This window comes from Mustela erminea, chromosome 20, assembly GCF_009829155.1.
Source record: "Mustela erminea isolate mMusErm1 chromosome 20, mMusErm1.Pri, whole genome shotgun sequence".
NCBI classification, from domain to species: domain Eukaryota; kingdom Metazoa; phylum Chordata; class Mammalia; order Carnivora; family Mustelidae; genus Mustela; species Mustela erminea.
This window is the reverse complement of record NC_045633.1, coordinates 7,744,746-7,758,696: the sequence shown is the minus strand read 5'-3', so window position 1 is coordinate 7,758,696 and position 13,951 is coordinate 7,744,746. Positions and strand designations below refer to the sequence as shown.

Sequence of the window (13,951 nt, the reverse complement as noted above, 5' to 3'; positions counted from 1 at the left end):
CCAAAGTGCCCTCCCTGCCTTTATGGGCAGAGCACCCCCATTCTAGGGTGCACCTAGTCACTGCCAACAGAAAGGCACCCCACTCCCAGCAATGGCAGGACAATGAAGTGGCAAGGACAGGGTTTGGGATGAGAAGACTCAAATTCAAAACCACTTACTTGGGCAAGTAAGGTTTTCTTCCTGGGCCTCATTTTCTCCTCCATTCAGTAAGGGATCTTACTTGTATCTGTCTTACCTACTCTTGGGGTTGTTGAGAGAGTTCAGTGAGTCAGAGTCATTATTTATTTTTAAGGCAGAAAGAAAGAATCTTAGCCACCACCTTGGGGTTTCTGCATCCTTAGAAATCCTTGGGGTCACAAGGAGACTTTTATTTTCACTTACATCTAAAAGGCCTAATTACACCACTTATTTTGATGAGGATGGATACTCTGACCGGCCAAAGTACCATGTTGCTTTAATTTAACATGAAAAAATGGACTACTTCTTACAAAATAAATTTTCTTTGATGCTCAAACTTCCCAAAGAAAGCATCCTACTAGTTTGAAGTATTTCTATTGTCCTGGTCCTCAAACCTTAATTCTATAGGCAAAGACACTGAAGATCTAGTAGGTAAAGCCAGAGGACACACAACAGAAGGTCTTAGATTCAAAACCAAATCTTCTGGCTCCTAAACCAGGAACCTTACCATTTCATCACTCTGTGAAAAAGCTGAGTGTGGTAAGTGCGGTGGTTGGCAGCAAGGACTCTGGGGTCAAAATAAACTAGGTGAAGCCCTGTATGTGCTACTTGCTAACCTCTGGGAAGTCTCAGTTCCTTCATCAACATAATGAACAGACCAGTGAACAACCTTTTAGGGTTGTTCTATTTTTTTTAAAGATTTTATTTTATTTTTTTTTTTAAAGATTTTATTTATTTATTTGACAGAGAGATCACAAGTTGGCGGAGAGTCAGGCAGAGAGAGAGAGAGAGAGAAGCAGGCTCCCGCTGAGCAAAGAGCCCGATGCGGGGCTCGATCCCAGGACACTGAGATCATGACCTGAGCCGAAGGCAGCGGCTTAATCCACTGAGCCACCCAGGCGCCCCTAAAGATTTTATTTATTTATTTGATAGAGAGTGATCACAAGTAGGCAGAGAGAGAGAGGGAAGCAGGCCCCCTGCTGAGCAGAGAGCCTGATGCGGGACCCGATCCCAGGACCCTGAGATCATGACCTGAACTGAAGGCAGAGGCTTAACCCACTGAGCCACCCAGGTGCCCCTAGGGTTGTTCTAAAGACTTGATTAGATCTATACTGTTCGGAATGCTTACACAGTGCCTGGACTATAACATGTGCTGGAAAAACGGTAGCTTACTATTATCCAAAATTTGCTCATGAGTTTCTGAAAAGTATTTTGTAAACTTAAGGTGCTACATAATGTTAAAATTCTCTCTCTACATTTTTATATATGTATATGTAATAAGAATAATACAACATATAACACTGTTGGTAGTGGTAGTGTTTACTAAATCATCTTAGTCTAGAGCTAAAAGCACTCTGAAGAAGAGAGCTAAAAAGACGTGGATTAATCATTTTGTAAGTTTCAAATAGTTCACCATGGTGTTTGGTTCAGTGCTGCCCAAAAGACCCACATCAGCCTGGTGTCACACACGCCAGGACTTTCTGAGGCAACTGGAAAGAGAGAAACCATTTTCCCCTCTGGATGGGATTCTGAGAGGATATGAGCCTGGAGCTTCTGGGCCCACAAACAGGACAGCGCCTGTTAGAGATGAAAGCTGAGTAGAGGGAGAGATGCTGCATCCTACCTGCAGGTTTGAGGGCCTGAAGCTAGCAATTCCCGAACTTTTCAATATGTGAGCTCCAAATTCCCTTTTTCATTTTAGCCAGTCTATCTGAGCTTCTATTCCTTAGAAACCAAGATATCTTGACAAATATATAGTCACCAGTGAAATGAAGCTACCGCATAGAGCTTAAGATTGGCCAACAGAATCCTCAGACCTATACAGCAGACACCTGCACAGGAGTGATTCCAGGGGGGAGCCAGTAAGCACCCTCTATCTCTGAATATATGCTAGATGGCCGGGGAGAGGGCCTCTGACCTCAGACAGCAAAGCCCATGGGGCAGCATCTCCCTGAAGATGTCTCCAAGAAAGCCAAGGCTGAGGGATCAGAGATGGACAGCTGCAGGAGGCCTCCCACCTGCCTGCTCCAAGCCCCAAGTTCACCTTCTAGCCTGAACCTGAATTCCCTGCCACCCTCACTCTGGGGCAGAAACAACTTGAGCCAGAAGTTCTGTCTGGTCATGGCTGGGAGGTGCAAGTTCTGGCCACATTTTCATTGTCCCGTTCACACCCCATGTTGTTGTCTCTCTGTCCACAGTAACAGTACCTGGTATTCATGTTCCGGTTTACGTCCACTTGAAATTGGATCAGACGGTCTTTAAGATTTTGGGCTCGCTCACAGAGGTCATAATTTAGGCTCATAGTGTCAAGGCAGAACATGGCCAAAGGCACGGTAATGTGCATGGATGCAATTTCATTTCTCCGCCTTTTTATGCTACGGATCCTCTGTAGAAAGGAGCACAGTTGGTAGCTTGATTTGCCTTTAGCCTCTGTGCACCTGACCCCAGCACCCCCCCACCAGCCAACCTAGTCCAATGCTGAGCACAACATGTATACTAACAAACACACTGACTGTCTTGGATTGTGTGCAGCATGTGTCACCAAGGTATAAAATATCAAATGATATGTCCTACCACCACAAAATCCTCAATTTCATGGTTTTCTTTCAGGAACGCGGTGATGTTTTGTTCTGCCATGTTATCCAATAAGTCATCATACTTTTTGTAGACATTTAAGTATCTGCCATAATCGAAGAGCATAACATCAGACATGCAAATACGGGTCACCAAGTCAGATTACGAAGAGTGGCAAATGAAGACATAAGATCATAAAAATTAGCCCACACCAGGAAAGGGAAACAGAATGTGGCAAAAAGTGTAGTGAACTGGGAATTCAGACCGTTGGCTTCAAATTCCAATTTTGCCACTTCCTAGCTGCATGAACTTAGACAAGATATTTCTGTTTTCCAAAAATCAGTGTCTTTAGTTTTAAGTGGAAATGATGACACCTCGTAGTATTGTTTTAAGGCTTACCTATAATAATGTGCATATAAAGCATCTGGTACAATGCCTGATATACAGTAAAAATGTAATAAACATTGGTTCCTATCCCTTCATTCAGCTCTAAAATTCTATGTCTAAATTTTAAGATGAAAATTTGGAACTGACAAACCTAAAATCTATTGGATAAAATTAAGTTTTCCTCTCTTAAAAGATCACGCAAAAATGGCTGCACAGATTTCTCTCAAATTGGAGGTTGTATTTGGGATGCTGTGACTTTAAGTTTGAATTAGGGACGCCGGGCTGGCTCAGTCAGTGGACCATGTGACTCTCGATCTTGTGGTCATGAGTTCAAGCCCCACGCTGGGCATGGAGCCTACTTTAAATAATAAAAATAATAAAATAAAATAAAATAATAGTGAAATAAAATAAAAATGATAATGGAGTAAGCAGAATTAGTTTTGTCGGGCCCAGGAGTTGGCCAATACTTCAGAGAGTCTAAAGCTGAGATATAATATGAGGATCAGTCAGTCCAAAAAAACAAAAAAAACAAACTGTGTGTTAGACTCCAAGAACAGGGCAAACAGAGCTTTCAGATAGATGTCTCCAAATCAAATTAATAAGGACAGAGATTCCAAATTGACTCTATGATTTTCAGACCAGAAGTAGTTCTTAACTGGGGGTGATCTGACCACTCAGGGGACATTCGGCCATGTCTGGGGATGATTTTGGTTGTAATGACCACAGGGGAATCCTGCTGGCTATACCTATACCTATAGGTATAGGTCAGGGATTCTGCTAAACATCCTACCATGGCACAACAGCTCCTCACAGTTAGAGTTTTCTGGTCTAAAATGTTGACAGAGCCACAGTCAAGAGCCATGTATTCTGGTTTGACTGGGAGAGCCCAGATTTACACTTGTTGTCCCACAGCAATTGTTAATAAAGCCCTCTTCCTTCTCAAAGTATCTCCTTTTGGAAGCTGTATTATACGAGCCCCTGAACTAGGGACTGCTCACATGAGCAACTGTGAGACATTTTACAGTACGATGATTAAAGAGCATTCAGATAACTTGTCCTCAATCCCCTTCCTTTAATTCCTAAATCCAAAAACCTCTAAAAACAGAAAGCTTCTTCAAAATGTTATTGGATGGCAAAAGCTGGCCTAAACCAATGTGAGGTTACTTGGGGGAATATTCATATTTTTCACTATAGAAGTATCAACATGTTTCATTAAGGGATGCTTCCTGAGATGCCACTGAGGCTGCATCATTGTATAAAATATAATCATTATGTTACTTTTCTAAAATCCAGAAATTTCTAAAGGCCAAAACCTGTCTGGCCTCATAGCTTTCAGATAATAGAGGTGGACCTGTAAATTGAATTTGAATTCTGGCTCTTCTATTTATTTGCAGTGTAATATTGGGAAAGCTTCCTCATCTGTAAAATGGGGATAAGCAGTAATACCATTGTAAGCATTGGCTATTATTACTATGAATGTGTTTCTGATGTGTGGGAATAGTGACCATGTATTTGATGACAAGCAAACCAATATGAAAATGGCTAAGTTACAAGTAAACCAACTTACTTGTGGGGGCCAACTTGATTTTTCTGATACACCTCAAAGGTTTGATCCACAAAATCAGAAACTAGTTTTTCTTCAGTGTTCACAGTTCCAAGAATCAAGTTATAGCCTTTCAGCTCCGGGAACAGGATAGATTCCACCTGAAGAACAGAAACCACCTCTGATGTCACAGGACATCCACGAGACACAAGAAGGGAATGGCACCAAAATGTAAAACCTTTTGCAGCAGACACATTTTCAGGGACACCAGATACATTTTCACTCTTTTTCCTCTTGGATAATGCCAGAACGATCCTCTACTTTCTTCTCCCTGGTTTTGGGTTACTCGTCTTTTCCTCATCCTTGTAAGTCTCCGGTCCATGAAGAATCACCCTGTGCGTCCAGTTAGGATGTTAGGTGTCCCTGCTTAAGGTTCACATTCTGAACTTTTTCCACTCAGCACGATCATAATTAAATAATGTGTAATGAGCTTCTCTGCGTTTGTCATGGGATTAAATACCATGAAGGCCTGGATCCTATCTCACTTTATGAGTATTGTGAAGGGTTCAACAAGTGCTTGGCACATAGTTAAGTGCTTAATAAACACTGTGTGACTGAATGAATAGTATAGCGATGCTCCTTGTCCCCTGCCCACTTCAGCTTTTCCTAATGAAAAACTACTAGAGACATGAGTTCTAATCCTGATTCTGCCACTATCTAACCATGCAACCTTAGCTAAGCTACTTCTCCTCTCTGAACTTCCATTTTCTCATCTGAGGAAAAGGAGAGATTCTCGGCGCTTCTCTCAGCTTGGGGTTGGAAAAAAATCCATGGCTTTATGGTCTTGAAGCTAGAACAGTATCTTTTCTGATAATTCAAGTTCTCTAACTTCTTCATGGTATGTGTGTGTCCCTGAGAAATGTTCTCACTTGCATGACTCATGAAGATGGCCAAGTCCCTGCTGGGGATCTGGTGCCCTACCCTCTAAGAAAGCTAACAGTGATTGGTCCCAGAAAAGACTGTCAGAGAGCTCTACTTGGTGACAGCCATTACATACAGCAGATAGGAATGCACTGATTTAGAAAGGGGGAAAGGCTAGTGCAAATAGTCTGTGTTCCTTCTTTGGACAACCCAAAAGTTTCTAAGCCAGTGGAGGAACAACTTCTTGGCTGTGGCCATACTGAAGACAGCAGTTGAAAGCAAAGAGATGAAGGATCCGGCCTTGGTCAAGCATACGGATGAAATGGTTTAAAGACACACGACTGGCGCATTTAGGCCATGTAAGAGATTACATATGGGCAGCATAAGGGATTGTTTCTTCGGAAGAGGTCTTCAGTTGAAAGAGGAAGTAACACCTTTTATTGCCCTTTAAATCGGGCAGAAATCGGGCAGTCTGTAAAACTAAGCTGAGATCAGTGGTGTCTTCTCCAGATAATCATGGTTACGATCTGCAGATCTCCCTGACTCTCCGGTCCCTGACTTCCCGGTCTTGTGGTCACCCTCAGAGCTTACGCCTACACCCTTGCCCAAGTTTGGGATTTCCCTGGCACTTGGAGTGAGAAAATTCTCCCATCAAGAGAGGCACTGGCCCAAGGAGACCCTTTCCACAGTAGTGTGTGTGTGTGTGTGTGAGAGAGAAAGAGAGAGTGTGTATTTCTGATTATGAAAGTAATATGTTAACATGGTTGCTAATGCGGATTTAAAAATTTTTTTTAAAGATTTTATTTATTTATTGGACAGAGAGAGCAGAAGAGGGCATAAGCAGGGGGAGTAGCAAATCAAGAGGGAAAAGCAGGCTTTGTACTGAGCAGGGAGCCCCATGCAGGATTCAATTCCTGGACCCTGGGAATATGAGCTGAATTGAAGACAGATGTTTAACCCATTGAGCCACCCAGGCACCCCTGATTTAAATTTTCCTTATTGCATTTTTAGTTTTAGAAAACCCTTCCTTATTTCACCCCACCGCATTTTATTTATGCCTCTCATTCCCCTCCTCATTTCAATCAGTATTATAGCATTTATGTTTCTTTCTTTTTTTTTTTTTTGCTAAGACAACTATTTTCTAATATTTACTTTGGTTTCCTTTAGTAACCTTCTCATAAATAGGCTTCTCTTTGCACTTTGAAACAGTTATTTTCAGGGGCGCCTTGGTGGCTCAGTGGGTAAAAGCCTCTGCCTTCGGCTCAGGTCATGATCCCAGGGTCCTGGGATCGAGTCCCACATCGAGCCCCACATCGGGCTCTCTGCTCAGCAGGGAGCCTGCTTCCTCCTCTCTCACTCTCTGCCTGCCTCTCTGCCTACTTGTCATCTGTCAAATAAATAATTAAAAAAAATCTTAAAAAAAAAACAGTTATTTTCAAAGCCTCATGTTAACATTTTTTTCCAACTTTCAAAATTTATGTTTAAATTTAGGGGGCACCTGACTGCCACAGTTAGTGGCTCCACAGTTAGTGGAGCATGGGACTCCTGATCTCGGGATGGAGTTCGAGCACCACACTGGGCATGGAGATTACGTAAATATAAGATCTTAAGAAAATAAAATAAAAAAAGGGGTGCCTGGGTGGCTCAGTTGGTTAAGCATCTGACTTCAGCTCTGGTCATGATCTCAGGGTCCTGTGTCGAGGCCTGCCTCAGGCTCCCTGCTCAGCATGATGTCTGCTTCTCCCTTTCCCTCTCCCTCTGCCCTTACTCCCACTGTGCTCTCTCCCTTACTCTCTCTCAAATAAATAAATAAAATCTTAAAAAATTAATTAAATAAAACAAAATTTATATTTAACCTTAAAAAAGGCAAGTCTGGCAAGGGTTGGGGATACTGTCCACCCGTTGTTGATCTTAGATCTTATTAGATATTCAACCTGAGGGGTTATTATTTTAAAGTTATAATACCCAGTTCAGAGATAAAACAGTGTGAGGGGTTTGAGGCAGGAGGCAGTGCTGTGGGCATTCTAGATGGAGAATGTTGAGCCTGGGTTGCTTTTCCTCACAGCCTGATAAAGTCCCATTGGCATTCACCTGGGTCTAGTTTTCAACCCCAGTACACACTTTGACCTGTGACTGTTATCTTCTTGCCATGACAATCCACTAAATCTACTACCATCCTTGCTGGGTGTTTGCTGGAGCAGCCACATGAGCCCTGGGCTCTCCTAGCCCAGCTGCTCGCAAGCACTGCTAATCAACAGCAGTGAAAGAGAACTTGACTGGTATGTACTTAATCTGTCCCCAAGCCCCACACTTATCCTTCCAAATTACACGGTCCTCTCTTTCATTTCCTTCCTAGGAATATGGATGGGTAGGAGAGTAGCCCACTGTTTCTTCCCCCTCTGCACACCCAGTTTTCTTGTTAACCAGGCTTGGTTGGGCTTGAGACCCCAAATTTAGAGTTATCTGGTGAAATCAACTGGAGCATTTGGCCTATAGCCCCCAACTCTAATCTTGAGCTCTTAGAATCCTCTAAGTACATGACTGCAAAGAGAAGAGTACTTAAGAGTACTTAAGAGTACATCACACATAATTCCTGGGGAGGGAGGGTAGGAGAGAAGAGAGAGAGAGAAAAACACTCCCCAGTTTCCTTCCCCATGTGGGGCTAGACACTGGTCTTGCCACATCAACCACACAGAGGGAAACAGAAGACAGATCACAAAAGAGTCACACTCATCTGGGTGATCCTGCCCAGCTCTAAAAGTCTGCTAAGCGTCTGGAACATGATTGGCAATGCCACCCTGGGAAGGAAACTGGAAGGGGCTTGAACCAGGAAGGTAAGCTTCAATCTTTCCCTTTGATGCCTGTAGTGGTTAAACAAACAAAGAAACAAACACACACATGAAATGTCAAGAACTAAATTAGATATCGTTTTATCAAGGTTCTGGTGGGTTCATGGCATTGTTCCATCGTGAATCAACCCAAGTTGGATATGACTTGGGACATATCTGCTCCTTTGAATTTGGATCATGGTGGGCTGGACAGGGGTGTGGGGGGGGACTCTACTTGGTCACTCCTAATGCTCTTATTAAAAGTACAATTCTTGGGACACCTGGGTGACTCAGTTGGTTAAGCGTCTGACTCTTGATTTTGGCTAAGGTCATGATCTCAGGGTCCTGGGATCAAGGCCTATGCCAGGCTCCACATCAGTAATGAGTCAATTTGAGATTTTCTCCCTCTCCCTCTGCCCTTCTCCTGCTTGTGTGCACAAGCATTCTCCTTCTCAAATAAACAAATAAATCTTAACAAAAAAAAAAAAAAAAAAAAGTAGGAGCACCTGGGTGGCTCCTACTTTTTTTTTTTTTAAGATTTATTTGTTTGGTATTTCTCTCCCAAAGTAAAACTCCTTTAACTGAATACCTTGTGCAAACAGCTGTTTAAAATTTATTTTATTCAATAAGTAAGTAAAAGCAAAACAAATGATTAAGTTGATACTATACCTTGGGGATCTCCCTAGAGTTCTTAATAATTTCCAAGAAAGAGTTGCGTATTAATTCCCAGCAGTCATCAAAAGATGGATTAAAGACGATAACGGGATCATTGACTTCAAGTTTGATCATGATGAGCTGAGGCATGAAGAACTCCATCTCTTGGTAAGGCTCCTCAAAATCATTCCCAGCCTTTAGGAGACATAAGATATGGCAGCTTTCACAAGGTAAGGCCTTCCAGAATCAAAGGAGTGAATTTTACCCATTCACAGTACAAAACAAACACCAGAAAAAGAAATGCAGAGTCTCACACACTATTCGTGTTCAAAGAAGGGCTAAGTATGGCATAGCCCACCCTGAGCTCACCTACTCGCCCTTTCCCAAAGCTTTTATTCGGAATGCTTACTTTGCTTAGAAATTCCTGCGTTAGTATTTCCAAATTCTTCCTATCCTTCAAAATTCAGCTCAAAATCCCCCCCTGGGGAAGCCTCCCTGTTCTTCAGCAAGATACAATCTCTTCCACTTCTTAACTTCTAAATTTCCACTTCCTTCACGGGACTTTCTCTTTCTATCTTGCAGAGATTATATATATATATATATGTGTGTGTGTGTGTGTGTGTGTGTGTGTGTGTATATATATATATATGTGTGTGTGTATATATATATATGTGTGTGTATATATATATATATATATATATATATATATATATATATATATATACATACATTTTATCTTCTCTACTCTAACCTTGAGGGCAGGATCCATGTCTGAACCCTGTACTTCCTCCAAAATATCTGAGGCAGTATTTAGCCCATAGTTGGTGCTCAATAAAAATTTGTTGACAGAATCCAAAAGTATAAATAGTTATCTGAATGCCTCAAATGGAGCTTGCTAATGAGTGAATAGTCTATTTTACATACTCAAAATGTCTGCCTTCCTACAACAGAAATATTGGCAGGGAGATATCTAGAATTCCCTATCAGGCTGTTAATATAAGTTACCTCTCATCAACTGCACTGCCTAAAGAAACTGTTCATAGTGCAGCTTGCAAAGTACTTGTCTAAGCCAATGATGTTAGACATTTCCAGATCTGTTTAAGGATGACTGATAAACATTTGTTGAATAGCTATCATGCATCAAATACCCATAAATCTCCCCTTCTTTCAGACATACAAAGATTTTACTTTTCCCTTTGTGTGGAATTTTAGAATGGGATTTGTTCCCACATCTCAGTCTCTTCTGCTTAGCAAAGTAGATGATTACAGTGACATCTATAGATGGGTTCTTGTCAGACAGTTAACATCACAGTCTAAATTCAGCAGCATTGGTGTCTACATTTTTTTGAGCATAAGGTCAGTTGTTCATCTTGACTTCATTTGGAAAAATACTTAGAATTTAACCTTTTGTAACCAGGCAATTTTATATTTTTATTACTCCTTTTTAAAGGTAAAATGTGCATGTGGTATGAAATCCAAATGAATCTTCCTTAATCCTCAGGCTATCTAAGTTTAGGGGATGCAATGATGTTTTGAAAACCAGGACACGGTGCTTTTAGCTTTTATTTTGACTTCACTGGAGTTTCATGAAGAAAGTTACTAATTAGGTCAACAAAGCCTTTTGTTATCAGAGATGCCCCTTTCAAAGATCAAAGAACAAAAAGTCAACATCTGCAACAATACACATAACACTCCCTAAATATCAAGCCAAAGATTTATAATAAAACTTTTTCAATTCCTTCCTTTAACAGAGAGGATCAAAAAGTGAACTATTTCCCTCCTATAAGGGGTATGAATTCCATTTTACTCAATCTTTCCTTAAATAATTTTAACAATTTCTCCACTTCCGGAGAACTTGGCCAATTTAGTAGTAATTATCTCAGGAAAGATTTCATGAGCTGATAATGATCCGATGTGTGTGGCAATCAAGAAATGTTTTACTTTTTGTCCTTCCCTCACAGCTGAGAACCTACGTGATGGAATTCTGATTGTCTCAGTTGTTTCCCCGCAAAAGGGCCTACTGCTGATCCCCTACATACCTTGTGTATCATGAAAAAGGAGACCAGGTCCTCGAGAGACTTAATGACCAAGTCCCTCAGCTGGAGTGACATGAAGGAAGCAACAGAAGCAAAATATTCCTCAATGTTATGAGAGGAGTCATAGTCACTTTTGGGAGCAAAATGGACCCAATGCTCCTTCTGTGAGATGAAAAGCTGGGCACAGGTTGGGATCCACCTGTAAAGACAGGAGGGTACCCAAGTTACAAGCTCTTCTGAGCTCAGAGAAGTCTGATCAGACAGTCCCCACACTCTGTGACCAGGCAGATGGCTCACTTCCCAGCTAAGCACCGTTCCAAATCGGTATTTTCATATCCCTGGCCATCTAACCTGCCAACATCCCTTTCCAGAGAAGAAAGTAGTAAGATCTGAATTGCGAGACTACTCTTCCAGTGGTAATGCCCAAATATACAAGCAATGCTGGTGGTGTGTCCTCCTCCAAGAGTCTCTAATTTCTTCACTATAATCAGAGATTGTGGTGAAGGGGCCTAAGGAACTGGAATGTTCCATGCAACTTCTCTCTCCGGCAAATGCCTGGCCTCTGTTCAGATTTTATAGGGGGAAAGAGAGAAAGAGGAGAAAAAGAAGAAAACCTAAGAAGAGAAACTCCAGTATGACAGCAGCTTCTGCTCAGAAGTTGGGACTAGAAATAAGAAAAGCAAAAGAAGAAATGGACACCTTGTTCTTTCTTCCTACCTCCCCCAGTTTCTAATTCCCAGTGGGAACCACTGGCCTTTTCATCCTATCCCATCTTCTCTCTGACTGCTAGAAAAGCACTCCTCTAATAACCAGAAAAGTACTAGGAGCAGCCATAGTTGTAAAGACAGTAACTAGGATATTTATCGAGCGGCTACTATGTGCCAACAGTTGCATATACATTATCTCTGATAATAAAAACCCTGCGGTAGGTATTACTGCCATCATTTTGCATAAAGGTGATTTCTCTGGCTCTGGACACAGTCTTTCATGCATTTGCAAAAGAAAAAGGAATTGTCACCTTCCTAACCCCCAAACTTTGTAGTTGTTTATCTGGGCCACCTGAACACAGGTCTTTCAAATGCATTGTTGTGTAACCTAGCAAGTCCTAATGGACTTCAGAGGAAGGGAAGAGAAGTGGTACCCCCAACAGAGAAGAGTAATGAGAATTTCAGAAAGGCAGAGAGGGTTGAAGAAGAGTGGACATGGGGAGTCACAAAGACCGGCAGGGAACTAGTTTTCTCTCCACAGGGTTTATGATACTGTGATGCCGTCCCATTCTGGGGCCAGATACTGACTTGTTGAGAAGAATTTGGCGCGCTTCCATGCAGTGTTTCTGGATCACATCCTGATATTCATGAGGCTGCAGAGGCAGTTTTCCTGCCAGTAATTCTGCTGTTCGAACAAACCTGAGGTCTCTAAATCTGCCAAAAGAGAGGGAGAAACGTCCTGGGCTGAGAAGACACTTAAAAATGAATTCCTAGGTTAAGTTCAAAGGGCATATATCTTTATTTTTTTCAAGGAGAGTAACACTAATTATCACTGAGAACTCTGAGAGTCTGAGGAGGGAGGAGAAAGTCCAGAGGAACCTTGCAAAGGGTAGATAGATGAGCCAACTCAGCTGGTGTTTGCTGAGCCTCTGGGTAACCTATCTGGGGACTGCTTTGGAACCAACCTGGAATTTGCCTGGCTGGGAACTGGAATATCAAATGGACTAATCAACGTTCTTTAACAGTGAGGACAGAGAAGATAGGTCAATAGAAGCAACACCTTCATGATCAAGGGGGTTCCTCTAATCCTCAGGGTGGTTCCAGGTGAGCTACTCAAGCAACTTGGAGGACTGCTTTGGTCTAAACAAACACAAAACCCCCTATAGACCTACACTTGATTGGCAGGTTCACCAAGACACACACATTATCCCTTGGCACACCGCCTTACACAATGCAGGCACACAATAGGTATCTGCGGAATGAACACATGAAACTCCCTGCACCTTCTCTTATGAGGCTCTTCTATTTTTTTCAGATCAATGGATGTGTTGTCCTTTACCATATTCCCAGAGGTGTCTTTCAGCTCAGAGGGCCACATACCTCTTCCTGACGTCTATTCCATCCATTTATAAATCACTCTTTTAAATCATCACTGTCTTTCACTTCCCCAGTTAGATCTTTGTTCACTCCCTCAACTCATCTCATTTCTTGCTTCTCATTTTCATCATCCACTGGAATGACCTCTTGGGCACTTTTCCTCATCCTTCCTAAATCCCACAGCCTATATTTCTATTCCTTCTTGGTGGAGGTGGTGAACGTGGTCCCCATCTTGTCTGGCCAGCCACAAAGCATTGTTAGGGAAGGAAGGAGAGAACTTGAGAGCTCCCTCACCACACATTTGATATCCAAACCAAGTATGGCCCTTGTTACCATGTGGTAATTATGTTACTTATCTTGAATTCAATCCTTAACGAACGTCCTACAGTGGCTCTTCAGACCACAACTCTCATTCTGGCCCCCAAGCCCCTTACCTTTCACTGGTCACTAGGTGACTTCTTAGAATTTTTAAAATTAAATCATGCAGGTCACAGAGAAAAGCTGTCTGTATCATTTCCTTAACAAATCTTTCTCATTTTTTTTGTTGTTGTTCAACTGACAAAAATCTTCTAAATGATTTTGGTTCACTTTCACTTTTGTTGCCTGTATAATCTTTAGGGAACCCCTAAAAGCAAGTAGTAAGTATCCTTTCTTCTCAGAAGCTATAGATTCAATAATGTGCCATCTTTACTACATGAAAAATTAAATGCATCTGTACATCTCCTTGGCAGTGAGTATCTGGCAAAT

General features: G+C 41.9%; 1 protein-coding gene and 1 long non-coding RNA gene across 11 annotated transcripts in view; one reads left to right on the top strand and one right to left on the bottom strand.

Moving 5' to 3' along the window:
• The window catches only part of DNAH3 (dynein axonemal heavy chain 3), a 178,386-nt gene that overhangs the window by 137,296 nt on the left and 27,139 nt on the right, over nt 1–13,951 (bottom strand). For 8 of the 10 annotated variants that reach the window (XM_032327122.1, XM_032327121.1, XM_032327127.1 and 5 more), the window contains 6 exons: nt 12,416–12,541; nt 11,124–11,319; nt 9,100–9,279; nt 4,706–4,842; nt 2,752–2,857; nt 2,385–2,563 (listed from right to left, as the gene is read on the bottom strand). In XM_032327122.1, coding sequence (XP_032183013.1) covers nt 2,385–2,563; nt 2,752–2,857; nt 4,706–4,842; nt 9,100–9,279; nt 11,124–11,319; nt 12,416–12,541 — 924 coding nt within the window. Of the gene's footprint in view, nt 1–2,384; nt 2,564–2,751; nt 2,858–4,705; nt 4,843–9,099; nt 9,280–9,493; nt 9,645–11,123; nt 11,320–12,415; nt 12,542–13,951 lie in introns of those variants that run through there. The other 2 variants (XM_032327131.1, XM_032327130.1) reach the window with 2 other exon arrangements.
• On the top strand, nt 8,256–11,130 carry LOC116580647. Its single transcript, XR_004281750.1, has 3 exons — nt 8,256–8,436; nt 9,161–9,252; nt 11,046–11,130. It is a non-coding gene; the product is annotated as an uncharacterized LOC116580647 (long non-coding RNA).